Raw genomic sequence first — 20800 nt, forward strand, 5'->3', positions numbered from 1 at the left:
TAAAATGAATTGGTTTTCAGATGGTGGTAAGGAAGAAAAAATTGAAGAAAAGTAAAGACGAGACTTAAAAAAAAAGCCATAACACAAATGCAATCAGCCCAAGAAAAGAAGGGGTAAGAAAACTTCTGTGCATACCATGAGATGGAAGAGATTTATAATCGGTGAAAATCAAATAGCTTGCACTTCAGCTGGAATGGATGTAGATGACCCAATTATTACACACTTATCACACATCTGTCATATGCTTTATTTCCAATCATCTGGTGGCCACTTGCTAATGTTTTCATCATCGCTTGATAAAACATGCTCCCCAGTGAAGAGATATTATCCCATCTGGAAGCTGAGCTGATTACATGCTCAACTGGATCCCTTTCCCCAGCCCCTCAATCAGGTAGCACAAGGCCTGGCTTCACTGCAATGACACAAGCATTGAAAAAATAAAGCAATGCTCCAAACTGCACCAAATCTTCAAATTTCATTTGAAATCTCATTAGAGATTTCTAGTACAATTTCCATGTACTATGATACCTCAAAAGATTTTGTCTTGTCCAAAGTCTTGAAAAATATAAAAAAAATACAAAAACACCAGAAATTTAATGATCTCCTGAGATATCAGTTATCTTTTATAGTATATTTTTAATTTTGTGGTTCCATCAAATTTAATGTTGCCAATTCCTGTTCTTCAGAACTTTTAGGTGATTTCCTTTCTGCAGTTTTATCTAATGTGCAAAGATTATGGGTAGAGTTAGATGGACGTATAATATTAGGGATGAACTGTTTCACACTGAGCCATGCTCTTACATTTATTAGTTCCTCATATAGCCAACACTTGAATAGAGCTACAGGCAGACAACCAGGGAGAAGCAATTCAGCCTATAGGGTTAAGAACCAATTTAGATCAACCTCTCAAGCAGTAGGAATAATTCATCAGATCAAGCACAAATGTGTGATGAAATGTGTGGTAAAATGGTCATCCCCCATCTGTCTGTTGTCATAAAGTTAAATTAATCTTTGTCAATTAACGAAAAATATTTTGCGAGGTAGATATACATATAACCGTAAACTTTGACACGGTAGGATTTTTCTACACGTGGCATGGAATTTTCATCTCAATGTGCACGAAAGGCCCCAAGAGAGACAATTAGGCAAGTTAGTCTTCCATGTATTCATCTTAGGAATCATTAATTTCAGATGGCTCCATTTCCAAGTACAAGTAAGTAGCTCTAAAGCCAGCAGGAAAAGCAGAAATGGTTGGCTTGTTTATACAGTCAGGAATACTACAGGTTCCAACAAAGGAGAATATTTGTAGCTTAAGGTTGAAATAAGAGGTCCTTGGTGCTCTCTGAGATTGCTTGTTTTCTTGCAGACGTTTCATTACCCAATCTAGGTAACATCATCAGTGCTGGTAAGCAGCAAACCCCACTCCTTATACTAGACCCCTCATACTACCAGGTTTCTTAAATTGGTATTCAATTCAGCATTGCTCTTTTTCATTCAGTGGTTTCAAACTTTCCAAAGCTGCTTATAAGAGGTTTGAAGATGGAGATAACAATTTTAATAAAACAATGATTCAATCCTCTCAGCAGTATGCTTATAGCTAAACTATTGACTATAGAAACTGCAAAAAGAAAAAGGAAAAGAAAGCAAAAATTCAAAACATTAGATTGGACCTACAAAAAATCTAAGTCTGCATTCTACCCTTTATAGTGGCTGGGCAGCATGGCAGTAAAGAAAATTAAGAAGAAAGTCAGTGAGCCAAAGCCCTTATTTTAAATAAGATATTATATTTTTTTCCTTTTGCTATGGAATGACCCATTTGATTCTGAATTGCCTTGTTTATATTTATTAAATTTATATGCCACGCATCTCACTACTGAGTGATTCTGCAGCTTGCAACACCATATCATATGCTGACGCCCAGAAAACTACCGAACTGCTAACAAATCTAGCTTGTTTTAGACACTACAAATCTAGCTTGTTTTAGACACTATCTACATTAACTTACTACAGTTTTCTAACTGCTAGAAAGGGATCTTAAGTGTTCATCTTCTGAGATGCCAGAAATAAAATCAAGCTCTTTCAAAAGAGTTTTTATTCCTGAATTATAGGCTTTATCCTGATCTCCAGTCTCTACTACACTAAAAGCTCAAGCCAACAGACACAGGCTGGTACTACATGGCTATTTATCTCCGCAAAGTACAGCAACCTGCAGATGACTTCAACTTTCCAAGTCTTTTTGTTTAATTTTAATTTACTCCATCCAAGAATTAAGGCTTGTTAATAAACAATGGGGAATTAATTACTTCAGCATTACTGATTGCGTAAACAGGCAGTGAGTGAAAAAGAAAACTCTGCAAGAAGGGAAACGTGGTAGTCTCACACGTTATATACAAGAGATTAAATCTGTGGGGCTGTTTGTGGCCTTCACACTGTACATAATGATGAAGAGTTAAAGGCAAAGGCCTGCCGAAATCAATGTCCCTGGTTGCATTTACTGAAGGACCAATCCATTGATTTTTTTTTCTGTTGTAACAGCTCTCCTGAACCATGTACAGATAGTCCTTGACGTATGACCACAATTGAACCCCAAATTTCTGTTGCTAAGCAAGACAGTTGTTAAGTGAGTTTTGCCTCAATTTATGACTTTTCTTCCCACAGTTGTTAAGTAAATCACTGCAATTGTTAAGGTAGTAACACAGTTATTAAGTGAATCTGGCTACCCCATTGACTTTGCTTGTCAAAAGGTCGCAAAAGGTGATCACATGATACCAGGATACTGCAATTGTCATAAAACATGCTAGTTGCCAAGCATCCAAATCTTGGATCACATGACCATGGGGATGCTGCAATGGTTGTAAGTGTGAAAAATGCTCACTTTTTCAGTGCTGCTGCATCTTCAGTCACTAAACAAATGGTTATAAATCGAGGACTATCTGTAACTTTCAGAACTGTTGGACTGCACTCCAATCTGTTTTTGGAAAGTATTAATTCAGAACTGCTATGTGAGGTTCTAAAATAACACTCAGTTTAAAGTTATCTATGTTTATTTGTGTCTCACCCACCCCAAAATGAATTCACAAGAGACAAAACCATGTTATATAGGATATTAGTCAAGACTGAATGCTGAAACACCGGTAGAACTGCCCTTCTACAAACTAGAGTCAATGCAGATGAAGTAGAAAGTCCACAACTTACAAGACATTAGTTAGGATAGAAATATTAGTCATGTGGTGATTGGTGTGGAGTCCCAATCTTAACTTCTACACTGAAACTTGTTAGCCATTGCTGCAAAACTTTAGAAGACAAAAACCAATTCATTTGAAAGAAAGAGTAGGCAAAATTAAGATTGAGGTGAAAACTGAAATAAGCAACTTTGCCCCAAAATACATGATCCATAACTTTGGGTCCTTACTGTCCATCATGTGCACTATTATTTATGTAGTCCATTTATATGTGGTGCCATTCAAAGGCTTTAATTCAGGGCTCTCCAACCTTGGCAACTTTAAGACTTTTGGACTTCAATTTTCAGTGTTCCTCAGCCAGCAAAGCTGACTGAGAAATTCTGGAGTTGAAGTCCACAAGTCTTAAAGTTGCCAAGGTTAGAGACTCCTGCTTTAATTCATTTGAACAGCACTCGCCTTAAATATTAATAAGAGATAAACTAAAATTGCTGATAAAATAAATGGTTCTGCATATTCGCAACTCATTCCCTGGGGATACACCAAGTTATAGTAATTTCTTACACTCTCGGTTTCTCCCGTTGCTAAATAAAAAACACAGGAGTTGGTTAGTAAAATAATGCAGTTTGGCAGGAGTCTCTTTAGATTCAGGATAGGGAATTTGGTGCCTTCAAAACTTTTGGGTGCCAACTCCTATTGGTCCCAGATATTATTGCTACCGGCCAAAATTGTGGGAGGTGCAATCCAAAATATCTGGAGAGCATAGTGTTGCATACCTCACCCTACATTGATATGACTTGAACTATGTGTGCATATCTGATGAAAATGGGCTACACTGACAAATTGTCTTTTCTGTGAATATAATCCTCTACAGAGGAGATCATGTCAATTAAAACTGCCTTGCCATTTGAAGCTTTACAGTTGTTTTACAATTTATTAAATTTATATGTTGCCTGTCTCACTACTAAGTGACTTATATCACATTTATTTTGCTAGTATAATCTAGAATTCTAATTTAGAAGACACTGGAGGGAGATTTAGGATTCCCCATAAATTGATTGAAGTAAGAAATATGCAGTTTTGGCACTTTCAGGAGCCATAGAAAATACAAAACTATGATATTGAGGAAATACAACAATTTTTTTCCTAGCCACAAGTAGAAGCATTTTATCAGTGCCTTATCTAAGGAGCTATCCAGAAGAGAATGATGGAAATTATAAGAGGCTGGACATGCAGGATGGAGACACAGTGACTTTGAATGTGACAGTTGCATTATAATAGCCTTTGAGATTTGAGATAAACAAATAAGAAAGGAATTCTATTTTGATTATTCAAATGCAAAAGTACAAATATGAAGGAGGATTATATTATGACAAGGGGTCAGAGTCATCTCTGTTATCATTTGTATAACTTAGGCAATTTGTGTTGGAAAATCATAATTACAAAGGAAAAAAAGTGCAAAGATCCAATTACTCACTGGAGGTAGAGGCATATTTCACACTGCTGGAACGTGTCCTGCTGAAAGATTGCTTTGAAGCAGCTACCACTGATGCTGTTTTCTTAACAGCATTTTTAGCTTCTGACACAAGCGGTTTTCGAGTAGAATAGTATGACTCTGCACTGCGCCCAGAGAAGGTTGGCTTTGATGGGGCACTCTCAGAGTCACTTGGCACCGTGAAAGATCCTGCCCGTTTCCTTGGCATGGCAAGAATATCAAGCCTTGAGAGTTTCTTGGCTTCTATGGGTTGCTTGGAAGATGCTGTGGTTCCTTCAGGATGTGCTGCTGTTTTCTCCGCATCGGCACTCTCATTGTCTGAGGTATCTCCCAAGCGGGCTCGGCGAAGTTTGGAGGCTCTCGTGGGCCTTGGGGTTGATAGACTATTTGACCTGGTAAGAACTTGCTGAATCTTTTGCACCGTTGTGGTTACCTTGCTGTGATCTTCTTTGGTTGACTGTGAGAAAGGCTTCTTTTTAGAAAGAGGCCTTGAGAGGGGTTGTTCCTGGTCAGAGGAGGCTATTTCACTTGGAGGCAAATACGGGAGGCTGCTACTTCTCTCATCATCTGTGTAATCCTGAGATCCACTTGTTCCTATGCTGTGTTTCACTTGAAAACGCCTTGCATTTTCACCTTTGCTCCCGGTCTCAGGTGGAATTGCTTTCCGTTTTTCTGAAAGCCTGTCACGTGCACTAGCTTGAATATTTTGCTCTTGGCCAGATAGTGTGGATGATGGCCTCTCTTTCTGTAAAGGTGTCACCGATTTTTGCTTTGGTGGGTGACTTGGCAGATTTTTACCACTTACCAAGCTGACAGTGCTGGCTGTGTCCACATCAGAATCTCCAGATAAAGAGTCTTCTAAGGGCCCAGAAGGATTTTCTGGAGCATCGAGCTGGTGAGTTTGACAAAGAATTTTGGCTTCCAAGGCTGCCAGAGCAGTTTCAGTGTCTTTAAGAAGGAGATGAGTCTCAGGATTATAGTCCATACGATTTGCTCGTGTGACCTCAAGATCTTTAAGTAGAGGATGACTTGAGATATGCGGTAGCCTGTTTTGAGGAATGTTGCTGCTTGACTTCTCTTTGGTAAAACTCTCTTGTCTAACAAAAGATGAAATTTCTTTTGTGGCTACAGTTTGCTGTTCTGCTAGTCCCTGGTGTAATGACATAACCATTTTTCCATTTGAGTAAAGACAGGTATTGTTCATTCCTTTGGCAGCTGTCTTTCCATACTTAAAAGGAGGTTCTTCTTTGTCTATTTCAGGAGGAGGAGGTACACTTGAAGTAAGCTTTGAAGGAACCCCAATCTCTTCTGCTTCATCACCCATATAAAAAGATGTTGACAGTGGATCACTTAATGCTCTCAAGCCTGAAAGTCTTGGCATAGGACACTGAGAGCTTCTAGACTTTGCATTTTCAGCCTTTATTCGATTCTTTTCAGACATTTTGGTGCCATCTTGGCTTTTCCTACCTTTTTCCAAGTTGAAACCATCATCAGATTTGCTGGCATCACTAAGGCTATCTGGATCCAAATCTTCCTGAGTTAACAACCGACTGTCAGAATCCACATATATTTCTTCCCTAGAATCATTACTAAAGTTTCTTTGGGAAACTTCAGGAAAGGTCTCGTGACAAATTAAAATAGTTGGTGTTGGACTTTCCAATTTTTCACCTGGAGGGAGTTGAGGAAGAAGTCGTCTGGTCCGTGATGCCACTGAAATCTCAGATTCTCCCATTCTGAGACTGGAATCCTTTTCTGAGAAAGATAGGGAGACAGTCATTAAACTCAAAAATTAGGATGTCCTGTTGTACGCAGAGATAGACAACTTTGTGTCGTCTTTGTCTTTTTTGTGTTCTTAGCTTTGTCCCGTTGTCCCATTCATCACACTCTATAGAGAAAAGTACTACTGAAACATGCTTTTTCCCTCCATGGAGTCTCTTGCCAAGATTTTAGAACTGATTTTCTAGAATTCTAAAAAATTTCAGAAAGCTTCATAAATAAATTCAATCACATTCCATGGGAGAAGAAAAGGCATGAAAGAAGGGAATTGAAAACTTGTTTCCACGTTTAGTGTTTTGATGCATGGAGAAAAACTAAACTCTGCTTTAAAATGTGTACTTTGAAAGCATTTCATCTCTCCCTTTTCCAGAAATTTTTTGACATGAATAAAATATGGCAGCATGAACAGTCTATTTCATCACACTCAAATTGTAAGATATAATATTTTTAAGCTTAAGTTTTAAACTTCATCAAGTGGATTCTGTCGGATTTCAAGCCAACATCTAATACCATTGGTTATGGCATTTTTCTGAACAACTTGATGGAACTGAGACTTGAAATCATTGCATTGCAACATCTCCAATCTTTCCTATTAGTTTGTGTCCAGATAGTATGAAAATAATGGACCTCTGAAGTCCCACAGGTTTCTGTCCTGTTTTTATGTAGTCTCATTGGGAAGGGTCCTCTGGAGTGAAATGTTAATAGTGACATTCATCTCTACTATTTTATAAAATCTAACTCCAAATGACTGGTTGATACTCTTTAATATTGCCTAAATGAGATGGTGAGATGGCAGAGGTTAATAACCTAATATTGCATCAAGAAAGGATGGAGATTTTGTTGTCAGTAGGGATCCCATATTATATTGGAATGCAATGATACATGAATAAGTTATATTCTTCTGAAAAACCTGATTCACAATATGGGCTAGCTCCTTCACTATATGCTGTCAAAGGATTGTCAAATGACAAGGAAAACCTGGCATTTAATTTAGTGTGTCAGCTGTGTCCATTTCTAAATTATCTATATTCTATCTAAAATATTGCAATGTAGTATATGCTAATTCTTGTTAGTTTACTTTGATCATTACCTTCAATACTGAAAGATTTGCATTACTAGCCTATTTGAATTCCAAAGCAGAAGCTACTCACATTTGGACAGGGGGAAGTTCTTCCAGTATCATGAAGTTTGATATTGCTGCCTATATAAAGGAATTCTTACCAGCAAAAATAACCAGTTTAGGAATTATAAGTTTGGAATATAAACCTACATTTAAATCAATTGAAAGTGGGTACAGAAACAAGATGATTTTACACAATTAAAATCCTTTGAAATGCGAGAATGATATCAGTTGCTTTACCTACCTGTGCTAACCTGACAGAGGGAACCCTGCTCGGCTTCCCCAGCTCCAGGGGCAGAACCTGAGCCTGTGTAGCTATCTGCAAGGCTTGCCCATCTTGAGACCCATTTTTGGCTGCTTTGGGCTGAAGATGACATCTACAAAAGGTGAAAGATGTGACATGGTTAAAACAAGATCCTCCAAAGTTTAGTGTGGCATTCTAAAATTCCATCATATTAGATATTCATAAGTAACTGCTTACTGCTTGGCAGCGAAGGCTCCAGTGTTCCCCAGGGCCGAGAGGCAGTGGTGGTGACGGGCGATGGCAGCAAACACCACCACTGTACCAGCCCCCCTCCCCCTGCCACAATATTCGCGCTATAAGACGAACAGACTTTTGGGGGAGACTGTGTCTTACAGACTGAAAAATATGGTAAATCCAAAATTTTGATTACCATAAATTACATCACAAAGAAACATTCTTTTAAAATTGCATTAACATTAATTGAAGTCCTAGTCACTTAAACATTCAAGAAGGATATCCACTGTACCTGTATATCTCCATGATGACCACTTGCCACTTTGGACGCAATGACCTGCATCATTGTCACCTTTGGAGTTGAGCCATTTTCCCCAAGCAAATGATTGTGCCCTAATTCTTCTTTTTCACCTTTTATAACTGGCCTAAAGGTTGAAGAAATTCTGGAAAATTCAGGAGACTCCAAAACACCAAAAACCTGGTAACGAGAAAGACAAAGGAAGCTTAAACAATCCCCCTTTTAACTGATTTAATTGATTTAACTGATAACTCATACTGATTCATCTTCAATTCTGGGTTAACAGGTTCAGAGTCACTTTCTCACAGATTTTTTTCATCTTGGCATGAAAAAAATCAAGATTTGGGAGGCCAGAAGCAGCATATGAGATTCAATCAGGCAGCTATCAGGTGACAAGGATGTTACTCTTGCAATTATTAGTCCAAAATGGGATGAATCAGAGAAATGTGTCACCACGGAAAAACTGGGAAAGGCAAACTTTGCCTTCCTGATATTTTGAGCTTCCGGGTCCACCACTGTCACCTCTCCTTTCACATCTTTTTTTAACCACATGAATAGTTCACAGGGTTCCTTGAACAAGCCATAAGAATATACACACATTCATAGTAGAGAATGTGTGTAATCCAAAGTTAGCCTGTTGTATTGTTAGTTATATTTCATAGCCTCTGTGGCTCAGACTGATAAGACAGTCTGTTATTAACAGCAGCTGCCTGCAATTACTGCAGGTTCTAGTCCCACCAGGCCCAAGGTTGACTCAGCCTTCCATCCTTTATAAGGTAGGTAAAATGAGGACCCAGATTGTTGGGGGCAATAAGTTGACTTTGTATATAAACATACAAATAGGATGAAGACTATTGCTAACATAGTGTAAGCCGCCCTGAGTCTTCGGAGAAGGGCGGGATATAAATGCAAAAAAAAAATAGTTATAAATGTCATTTCCATACTAAATAACATTATCGTGTGGGGATGATAAGGGGAAACGAAGTCTCTTACTTGGCAATGGTTGGTATCTCAGGAAAGTTAGACACTTCCCTGATTGAGAGAGCAGCTGTTGCAATTACAACCTCCTGTCCTTATTTGGTACAGCTCAAGGCAGCATGCAAAATGATCCCACCTTCCATACAACTTTGGCGATTGGATAGGCTGAGAGTGTCACTGGCTGAAAGCCACTCAGCAGGCTACATAGTTTTAACTGACTATAACTACTATACCAAATTCTCTTCATAGTTGAATTCCCTGGAAAGCAGTTAATTGCATGGAAATGAAACAGGATCTAAGCCTACTTGTCTACTGATTGCAGCTTGGTTGAGTGCCCTGTTTCTAAGCACTCTCTCACATTTTTTAAACCTGGTTTGTTCTAAAATTTGCATTATTTCCTAACTGAACTGAGATTAGTGACATAGCATTGTACCTTTTGACTACCAGCAGAAAGCACCAGCAGGTAGCAGTCAAGATGCTTGAACAGTCATATTTGACTGGAAGGTTACAAGCTGCATAAGCCTAGCTAAGAAAAATAGAAATCCAGCTCTTTTGAATATTGCATGTAACACAACACAGCCCCAATACCCTTTCTCTTTCTACATGAAATGATTTTTTTTTAAATTTTGTGTAAAAGATACAACCCCTAATCAACCTTATTTATTTATTTACTTACTTGTTGAATTTATTTGCCACCCATTTCCCTGATAAGGCAAACCTATCACCTCCACTGCTATACATGAGAATTAAGACCTAGCTACTGAAACTTTTTGTTCCTGTGCAGACATGACATTTTCAGTCAGGATTATCAGGATTCAGCCACAGGGTTTCTATGATGCCAACTCCTTGGCTCTTATATACACAAATCCTTTGGCCCTTCTCCATAAATGCCTTACTTAAGGGTGGCTTTTGCAATAGTTTTAGTTGTACCAGGTTAATCTGGGTGTTCATCAAAGAAGGGTTTGGCCGCTATCAAACGAACATGATAAAAAGAAAACTAGTTTAGAATTTGTCATATTTAATGCAGTGCAAGAGCAAGTAAACTTAGGAGCAAATGCAAGAGGGGGCCAAGGAAAGGCTATTAATGCTATTAATTTAGTTGGTCAGCAGCACTTTAGTGGATGTATCAGGCCTTACTATTTTTACCCCAAAGTTTTGGTTAGCAAACGCCAAATGGCAAAAATGCACTAGTTCCTTTTGTTTCTAAGAAATATGAGCTTACCTGATCAATCATTTTTCGAGCTTCTTCTACTTCTTTATCCTGTGTTTCAGTTTCAATAGTGTAAGTGCCTGTTTCACTCAAACTATCTTCCTCTTCCTGTTTCTTAGCTTTGGCCAATTTAGGATCAGCAACTGGTGGAGGAATTGTTTCTGGTGCTGTTGGGACAATTACTGTCCGTGAGGTTAGTGGGGTTGGCGCAGGAGGGGGCTTTTCAATGTTGGGTTGAGTCACTTGAGAACTTTCCCTTAAACATTCAGCAGCAAAATCTTGAGCTAATTTTGACTTCCTTCCAACACTCCCATGACTTTTTACAGGTGTTCGTGATGTGGAGGACGAGGAAAGGCTGATCCGCTCATCTGCCTTCTCCCTCCTGAAGGAACCTGCTCTTGGAGTAGTGAATGCATTGCTTGGCCCTTTGGTCCCTGTTGCAGGCGGATGTTGGGAGGGCATAGAGCTTACTGGTTTCTCAGCAGGCACTGTAATTTTGCGTTTTTCAACTTTTGTCTTCAGGGTGGGATCGATCTCATTTTGGGTAGAATGGCCACTGTGTGTGAAGGACTGTGATCTTTTCTTCCGGGGCGTGTCGTCATCAAAGAATTCGATAACAAAGGCCTGCTGGTTGTGGAGCATTTCCTGGGGATCACGTCGAATTTGGCGCTGGAGTTTGGCTTGCTCTACCATATGCTCATTGCTAACTGTCTCTTTCTCTGGCTTAGGTGCTACTTGGTCCTCTGAGTCACTTTGGGTTCCATCTTCATGTCTGTTACCTAAAGAATTGGAACACAGATCAGATTGTTCTAGGATAAGGCATGCTTCCTTTCCATGTCAGTACATCAATAATATCTCCTTGCCCCTTCTTTCAGATAGCATTAGACAACCCAGGACTTATTGGGTCCTCATTTCAGAGAAATTTCTTTACCTAAATAGATAAAAAGAATTACCATGGGCAGACAAAAAAATCAGTGGGAGTGAGAGCAACTTTCAACTGTCCTTAGGCTTCTGCACTGACTCTCCTTGTGAAAAGCACGCAGGGATGTTAGAAATGATGATATGACCAGAGCTGACTGTGGTGGCATGGCAGTACTGAAGTGGCCACAACTTCATCAAAGTTCAGTCCAGTGGTGAAATTCAAATTTTCTTACTACCAGTTCTGTGAGCATGGCTTGGTGGGCGTAGTGTGGCTTGGTGGGCATGGCTTGGTAGGCATGGCAGGGGAAGGATAGTGCAAAATCCCCATTCCCTCCCCACTCCTGGGGGAAGGATATTGCAAAATCTCCATTCCCACCAACAAAAATTATTGCCCTATGATACACCACTTCACCCAATTGAAAGTTACAGACAGACAAAACAGGAGATTTTTAATAATGTATATATATTTGTCTATTAAGGTTTACCAATTGCATTTACACAGCACTAGGAATTTTAAACCATTGTTTTTTATTTAAAATATATACATTTTAGGTCTTAAGACTTTTTTTTAATGTAACTACTTCAAATTGTGACCTTCCTTACAACAAGCATATTACTTTAAAAAGATAAGTCATCTGATATGAAAGATATATTAAACCCGAGAAACATCTTGTTGACATTTTTTTCTAGAAATTCCCTGTAATGCAGGAATCCATATAATGTGTAAGTTTCCTATGCTTTCCTGTTCAGATTATTTGTTAGAAATCACCACAAATCCCATGATTGTTTCTTCAAATCGTGTTCCAAAGCCTGCTTGGAAACTTCATTTACAATGAAACAAGGTCTGCAGGACTTCTCATGCTAGCTCAACCCTTCTCAGAAAGGAAAAGAGGTTTGAACCTATTTTGTCTAGATTTCTACATGGTGCTCCTGCTCAATATCTTTAATTTCAAAATTTCTCTGGCTCTGAATCTTATTGTTTTATTTTTTTTTACATGTAACAAACAAAGCATAGAGCATCAATTCCTTTAATGAGAGGTTTTACCTTTCAGAGTCTTCACATGAACAGGGAGGTCACTTTTTGTACTATATACATCATCTCCGGGAGACTGCCTTCTGATGAGACTTGGATCATTATTGACCAGCCAGTCAGCCACTTTATTCTCCGCAGAGATAATTTCCACATGGCCAGAATCCTTGCTGAGGTTCCGTCTCTGCCTGAGGGAAAATTTAGTGACGTGGTCTTTTATCTTCATTTTACCTGGGGTGCAATCATCAAACTCAATGGTAAAAGAAGCATGGCTCTGCACAACAGGTATCACGGCCACATCGACATCTTTGGTGGGGATCTCATGGACTTGCACCTCTGGAGTTTTTACTGGCTGATGGAATTCTTTTGTTGGAATTTCGAAGTAGCTGGGTTCCCTACGGAATGCGTAGACAGACTCGCCTTGAGATTCTCTGTAGCCAGTGATGTTACCATTGATTTCTTCTTCGTGTTGGACTAAGTCTTTTGTTCTGTCTATGTAAGAAGGAAAACAGCTGTCAGTTAAGTTTAACACCCACATAATGTCAGCAATTTCACAATTTAATAACTTAATAACATAACAAGTAATGCAGGTCAAACAACAAACCAATCCAAAACAAATATCAAAACGAATCACATCATGTTGAATTCCAACAAGCAGACCTAGAAAACTATCAGGAGAAACTACTTTTTTAAAAAAATGTTCCTTTGGAGCTCTTTTGAAAGAGTGTAAAGAGAGAACTCTGCATACTCAGTTGATCCTGAGTTCCAGAAGCATAAAAAGGATGCAAGCCTTATTCTTGCTATTCTACTCTTTCTCACAGATTGGCAGACAAGAGGGGGCCTAAGTGGATTTATTTATTTATTTATTTATTTATTTATTTAATCAAATTTTTATACCGCCCTATCTCCGGAAGGACTCAGGGCGGTTTACAGCCCGATAAAAATACAAATATAATACAAAATAAAACACTAATTAAAAAACTTATTTAAATAGGCCAAAATTTAAAATTACAATTAAAATGATAAAACCCCATTAAAATTAAATTTAAAATTAAAATTCTAGTCCAGTCCTGCACAAATAAATAGATGTGTTTTAAGCTTGCGGCGGAAGGTTCGAAGGTCAGGAAGTTGACGAAGTCCTGGGGGAAGTTCATTCCAGAGGGTGGCCCCACAGAGAAGGCCCTTCCCCTGGGTATCGCCAGTCGGCACTGCCTGGCAGACGGCACCCTAAGGAGACCCTCCCTGTGAGAGCGCACGGGTCGGTGGGAGGCAATCGGTGGCAGCAGACGGTCCCGTAAGTAGCCCGGCCCTAAGCCATGGAGCGCTTTGAAGATAGTTACCAAAACCTTGAAGCACACCCGGAAGGCCACAGGCAGCCAGTGCAGTCTGCGCAGGAGTGGTGTCACATGGGAGCCACGAGGGGCTCCCTCTATCACCCGCGCAGCCGCATTCTGGACTAACTGGAGCCTCCGGGTGCTCCTCAAGGGAAGCCCCATGTAGAGAGCATTGCAGTAATCCAGGCGAGATGTCACGAGAGCATGAGTGACCGTGCATAAGGCATCCCGGTCCAGGAAGGGGCGCAACTGGCGAACCAGGCGGACCTGGTAAAAAGCTCTCCTGGAGACGGCCATCAAATGGTCTTCAAAGGACAGCCGTCCATCCAGGAGAACGCCCAGGTTGCGCACCCTTTCCATTGGGGCCAATGACTCGCCCCCAACAGTCAGCCGCAATTGCAGCTGGCTGTACCGGGGTGCCGGCATCCACAGCCACTCTGTCTTGGAGGGATTGAGCTTGAGCCTGTTTCTCCCCATCCAGACCCGTACGGCCTCCAGGCACCGGGACAGCACTTCGACAGCTTCGTTGGGGTGGCCCGGTGTGGAAAAGTACAGCTGAGTATCATCAGCGTAGAGTTGGTACCTCACACCGAAGCCACTGATGATCTCACCCAGCGGCTTCATATAGATGTTGAACAGGAGGGGCGAGAGAATCGACCCCTGCGGCACCCCACAAGTGAGGTGCTTCGGAGTCGACCTCTGCCCTCCCGTCAACACCGTCTGCAACCAATCAGAGAGATAGGAGGGGAACCACCGATAAACGGTGCCTCCCATTCCCAATCCCTCCAACCAGTGCAGCAGGATACCATGGTCGATGGTATCAAAAGCCGCTGAGAGGTCTAATAGGACCAAGGCAGAGGAATAATCCCTATCCCTGGCCCTCCAGAGATCAACCAACGCGACCAAAGCCGTCTCCGTGCTGTATCCGGGCCGAAAGCCGGACTGGAACGGGTCTAGATAGACAGTTTCATCCAGGTACTGGCGTAATTGACGTGCCACCACACTCTCTACAACCTTCGCCACAAAGCGAAGGATGAACAGATATATTGATATGGATTAAGGCAATCTATCTTGGTCCCTAAGCACTTAAAAGGTTAGAAGGTAAACACCAATGTTTATCGAAATTCTCAGTTACCAGGTCATAGTAGTCCCAAAGGTGCTTTTTCAAGAGCCAACTGGATTTTCTTTGTTTTTTCTTGAAGACATTTCGCTTCTCATCCAAGAAGCTTCTTCAGTTCACTGAGGAAGCTTCTTGGATGAGAAGCAAAATGTCTTCAAAGAAAAACAAAGAAACTCCAGTTGCCTCCTGAAAAGCACCTTTGGGATAAACAGCAATGCTTTGAATTGGGATGGGAAATACACTGGCAAGAATTGTAGCTGATGAGTTATGTATATCACATGATCTGACTGCTCAGTATCTGTTACTACCTGGACAACCATTTTCTACTACCTTTAGAAAGCAAAATGTACCATAATTCATCTAGCCAAGACAGCACCAGTTAGAACTGCTAAAATTCACCTTGTAGCAGTGGCTGCCTTTGTGCCTACTCTTTCATAAACTGTCTAGCCTTTGGAATACCCTTCCTTTCCATGCCTTACTTCTCCCACACCATCTCCCTTTTCTGCTTTAAAGACAATGGTTTGGGGTTGTTGTTGTTTTCAGCATGCAAAATGGCAGTGTTTTGCTGGTAGGAACTGCGTATAACATTTATTGAGGGTTAAGAGCAGCAGTGTGAGGGGACACATCACTCATATAAGCAGAGGTCACGGCACTCCATGGGCTCACATTCTCATGTTGCGTTGAAGGGTTGGGCTTCTATGCAATCCTTCCTTCCTAATAAATGCACCTGTAGATCCTAATGCAAGACAGAAGTATCTTAATAAATAAGGGCAAGATAGAGATACTAAGTATGGAAGGGCTGGATCCTAAAGCTTATTTATGAAAGGCATGACTTGGCTGCTAAATGGGAGCTAAGCTATACTGACCTGAATATTGTTCTTCTGGCCTTCTTTCACCTGTTGAATCCAGTTTATTGTTGGCATCATCCTCTCCCCACCATGACGGCCGGCCATAGAGTGGTGTGCGATAAGTAGTTGTCACCTCTGGGTACAAAAAATGTAGACAAGAAATAAACAGGGAGAAGTATGCATTTTAATTAAGAACAAAATATCAACCTTAAAAAAGTCAACTGTTCACTTGTTATCTACCTCAGGGGTCTCCAACCTTGGTCCCTTTAAGACTTGTGGACTTCAACTCCCAGAGTCCCTCAGCCAGCAAAGCTGACTGAGGGACTCTGGGAGTTGAAGTCCACAAGTCTTAAAGGGACCAAGGTTGGAGACCCCTGATCTACCTGAAAATAAATCTTTCTGCATTGATATATTTTTTTAAACAACTTCAAACTTTGGTTTCAAATCATAATTATTTGGACTACCTAGACAACATTAACCACAATTACATCCAGTGAGATATACAGGTAGTCCTCGATTTGCAACAGTTTAGTGACTGTTCAAAGTTACAATGGCACTGAAAAAAGTGACTTATGACCATTTTTCACACAACTGCAGCTTCCTCATAGTCATGTGATCAAAAATCAAATTATTGGCAATTGGTTCATATTTATGATAGTTGCAGTGTCCCAGGGTCATGTGATCAACTTTTGCAACCTTCTAACCAGCAAAGTCAATGGGAAAGCCAGATTCACTTAACAACCAGGTTATTAACTTAATAATTGCAATGATTCACTTAACACCTGGTTGTAAAATGGGGCAAATAGTTGTAAAATCGGGCAAATGTCATTTAACAAATGTCTCATTTAACAACATAAATTTTGGGCTCAATTGTAAGTCAAAGAATATTTGCACTTAAGAAAGAGAATTTACAGAAAGGCAGCAGTGGCACAATCTGAAGGTTCATTTATTTATTGTTCACATTTCTGTAGTGCCCATCTTCCTCAAAGAGGTGCAAGGTTGGCTTGTAATCATATTGGCAGAATTAAAAATGAATCAATATAACACCTGCATCAGACCTCAATGCAAGTTACAATAAAAGAGATAAGAAGATCCTTTATTTAATTTGTCTAGTGGTTAGAATGAAATATATGTTATCAAAACAGATGATTTAAATAAAAATTTACCATTGCAACAAATTCATCCCTTTTCCTAAGAATCTGCATGACATTCCTATGAATTGGCAAGTAGGCAGCTTTAATATTGGCAATAGTCTTACAGTCATCACAATTTGTGTTTCTCCTCTATATTATTGGCTACTGCTGAAAGGAAAATACATAAAGTCATATTGACAAGGCTCTGTTGGTTACAAACTTCTTTGGAATTAGAAGAAAAGCAGTCCAGGTCTACCACATGCTTAGCATAACCTCAAATTTGACCATAAATATTTATCCAATAGTCTGTCCAAGTCTGTCCATAGAGCTGGAATCATGTTTTTCTTTTAGTTATGAAAAAAAACATGATTCCAGATAAAGCTGGAATCATGTTTTTCCACAACTAAAAAAACATGATTCCATCCTGATAGATGGAAATAATTTTAAAAATGGAAAAACAAAACAAATTGGAGCATGTTGCCATTTCTGTATCTTATTATGCATTTATTTTTTATAGCAAACCCGAGTCCAAGGATTCTAAGAAGGATTCAACAGAGTATAACTGTAAATATAACAACAACAGATCAAACAAAAGATTCATACTATACTTTTTCTTTATTCTTTAAGTAAGTCCAAGTTTGGCTGGTTAATCCTAATTCAGGACATCATCTCTCTGTCATCAAAAACCATGATTTACAGCAAGGGCATTTGCCAGGAAAAGTATGGTTAAAAACATGAACTGCAAAGAACACTTTTACGTCTTGGGAAGAGTCAAACATGAAGAGAATTCTTCTTCTGGAGACATTTACCCCAAATGAGCTTTCATAGATAAATATGTAATTCTGTTAACATTTAAGAAAAGCCCAATTAAACAATACCTTTTTCTCTTTAAAATCATTTTAACTCTATTATCACTATTTCTTTGCAGTAGTATAAGGTTAAGATGATGTGGCTTTTGACAGCAGAGCACCAACCGAGAAATAGGCAGTTCCTACCCTCCAATTTCCATCACGCCCCCTCACATGATTTTGTCTTTGCAGCATTTCAGACCCCTCTTTCTAATGCAGAATTTAGATTAGTGACTTCATGGATGGACAACTAAAAGACAACAGGACAAACTGTCTGTCAGTTGACGATTATTTGCTCGGAAGGGTGCACATGTACAGAGAACAAGGATAAAGTAATTTGGGTGGCACAGGTCATTCCAGACACCTAGGGATGTAATAGAGAACATACAAGTCAGTTTGCCTTCTGTTAACTGGGTGCTTTAAACACAGTCACAATGGCAGTCTGTCTGTCAGAAATCTGCAATAGGTTTTCAGAATTCAAATGTATTTGCCAACTCTTATGTTCCAGTTATTTTTCTTTCATAACATAGACAGAGGTAAATTTGTAAGCATTCTTCACCAGGCACAAGTCTTGGCGTATTCAGGTCTTTTCCCGTGTAAGGTTGAGAGTATCTTGGCGATGTTTCAATGAGGTCCCACTCGTCATCTTCAGGTTGGTGCTAACGGCTTCATGCATGGCTTTGCTCACAGATCCATGAAGCCAAAAGCACAAGACCCGAATATGCCAAGACACACACACACACACACACACACACACACACACACACACACACACACATATATATATATATATAGAGAGAGAGAGAGAGAAGGGGGGAGGGAGGGGGAGAGGGAGGGAGAGAGGTCTTGGCACTTTCGGGTCTTTTCCCGTGTAAGGTTGAGAGCATCTTGGCGACGTTTCGACGAGGTCGCACTCATCATCTTCAGGCTGGTGTCTTCAGCTTTGTGCTTCTCGAGCAAAGAGTGGTCGGAGCTGCTGTCTCTCTATAAATACTGGTGGGGAGTGTTGCTGTGAGCGGGTTGGTTGGCTGTGTGGTTGCATCTTGATTGGTAGATGGAGTGGGTGTTTGCAGATTGGTCGGCTGTTTCGTAGCATCCTGTGTAGGTGTGGTCCTGTTCTTTTGTTCCTGAGCTTTAGTGTTGTGGCCTCTGAAGTTCTGGGATGTGATGTCTTGAGCAGATTATCACATCACGGAACTTCGGAGGCTACAACACCAAAGTTCAGGAAAAAAAGACCAGGACCACACACACACAGGATGCTACAAAACAGCCGACCAATCTGCAAACACCCACTCTTCTACCAATCAGGATGCAACCACATAGCCAACCAACCCGCTCACAGCAACACTCCCCACCTCCCCACCAGTATTTATAGAGAGATGGCAGCTCCAACCACTCTTTGCTTGAGAAGCACGAAGCCAGAAACCAGCCTGAAGATGATGAGTGAGACCACGTTGAAACGTCGCCAAGATGCTCTCAACCTTACACGGGAAAAGACCCGAAAGTGCCAAGACCTACATACCTATACCCGTGAAAACCTACGAATATATATATATATATGTAGGTCTTTGGTTATTCGGGTTTCCTCCCGCGTAAAATTGGAAATTTCTTGGTGACGTTTCGACGAAGTCTCATTCGTCATCTTCAGGCTTCAGCTTCGTGCTTCTGGGAGCAATGTGTGATTGCAGCTGTTTCTTCCTTTTTAACTGCTAGTGGGGGTTTGAACTGATTGGGTGGGAGCTCGGCTGTGCTCTGATTGGATGGGGGTTTTTTTGTGCTCTGATTGGCTGGGGGTGTGTCCTGTTTGGGTGGGGGCTTGGTTGTGCTCAGATTAGTCTGAGTTGCAGGGCGATTAGAGTTTTAATTTTAGAGGATTAATTTTACACGGGAAGAAACCCGAATAACCAAAGACCTACATACAAACACCTGCGAAAACCTCAGAAAACAAATACACACACACACACACACACATGCATATATATATATACACATTCCCTGAGTATTGAATCATTCAATTTTCACTGCAGCTTAAACGAATAGTAACTAAACTGCTCTGTCATTTTAACTGTAATAGAGATGGTTTTTTTGAATATAGCTCATTAATTATTCCCCTCCCTCCACCACCACAATTTTTATGTCAATCTATCCAGATGGCACTAATCCCTCAAGCACATTTCTTGCCTCATCAATTCAAGCAGACAGTTTAAGGAGTGCAGGGTAGGGAATAGATCTATTTAAAGATAAGATCAAGGTCAATCAGGCACTTGCCTACTGAACTACAAGTAATCCTCACTTAACATCCATTCATTTGGTGTTGGTTCAAATTTTCAGTGGCACTGAATGATTCTCAGCACAGTATGGAGTGGCAGGGGAAGCTGGAGGCAGTGGGTAGGTGGGTAGTCAAATGGGTAAAGATGGTGGGAGTTAGGTGAATGCTGAATTGGAGGCAATTCTACCTCCTTCCAACGATGGGTTGGGTCTGGATTGGAAATGAGTCCTTGTCTAATGACTGCATGGGATTTGCTCAACAACAGCAACTGGGATTGCTGGAACTGCCATCACTAAACCAAACTGTCATCTGATTTTCACTTAACAACCACATTCCTCAGCGATGAAGTTTTGTCCTAATTAGGATTGTAAAGCGAGGACTATGAGTATTTATGTCAGTGTGATAAAGTGAAAGCAGCCAATAGGCACGTGACCGCTTTACAGATTGACCCTTGAAGCTGTCGTCTATTAAAAACACCAGGTTGGTAGGGTCAGCATGGAATTAAACAAATTAAAATCAACAAAAATGGAAGCATAGGTTTTTAGAGAAATGTATTTAATCCACATTTTTCACTCAGTTTGAAGCACCAGCAATGTGCTAAAGAAGTTCTTAAATAGTATGCCATCCGAGGAGGAGAGGGGGGGGGAGAAATACACACAAATGTGCACACCTACACAATTAACTGCTGTGGAAACCAAAATGCTGAACTAAAGTGAACCTTGGCTATTTTTATGTTCTTACACTAAATAACCACAAAGTTCAT

The 20800-nt window shown here is 40.3% G+C and overlaps 1 protein-coding gene across 9 annotated transcripts in view; it reads right to left on the reverse strand.

Annotated features, from left to right (window-relative positions):
• The window catches only part of CEP170B (centrosomal protein 170B), an 84635-nt gene that overhangs the window by 12477 nt on the left and 51358 nt on the right, over positions 1 to 20800 (reverse strand). For 6 of the 9 annotated variants that reach the window (XM_058162843.1, XM_058162845.1, XM_058162840.1 and 3 more), the window contains exons 7-12: positions 15806 to 15922; positions 12501 to 12977; positions 10547 to 11313; positions 8341 to 8526; positions 7815 to 7947; positions 4657 to 6426 (exon numbers count right to left, since the gene is read on the reverse strand). In XM_058162843.1, the coding sequence (XP_058018826.1) occupies positions 4657 to 6426; positions 7815 to 7947; positions 8341 to 8526; positions 10547 to 11313; positions 12501 to 12977; positions 15806 to 15922 (3450 nt within the window). Of the gene's footprint in view, positions 3294 to 4656; positions 6427 to 7814; positions 7948 to 8340; positions 8527 to 10546; positions 11314 to 12500; positions 12978 to 15805; positions 15923 to 20800 lie in introns of all 9 variants that reach the window. The other 3 variants (XM_058162849.1, XM_058162848.1, XM_058162847.1) reach the window with 2 other exon arrangements.

This window comes from Ahaetulla prasina, chromosome 1 (assembly GCF_028640845.1).
Source record: "Ahaetulla prasina isolate Xishuangbanna chromosome 1, ASM2864084v1, whole genome shotgun sequence".
Taxonomy (NCBI): Eukaryota; Metazoa; Chordata; class Lepidosauria; order Squamata; family Colubridae; genus Ahaetulla; species Ahaetulla prasina.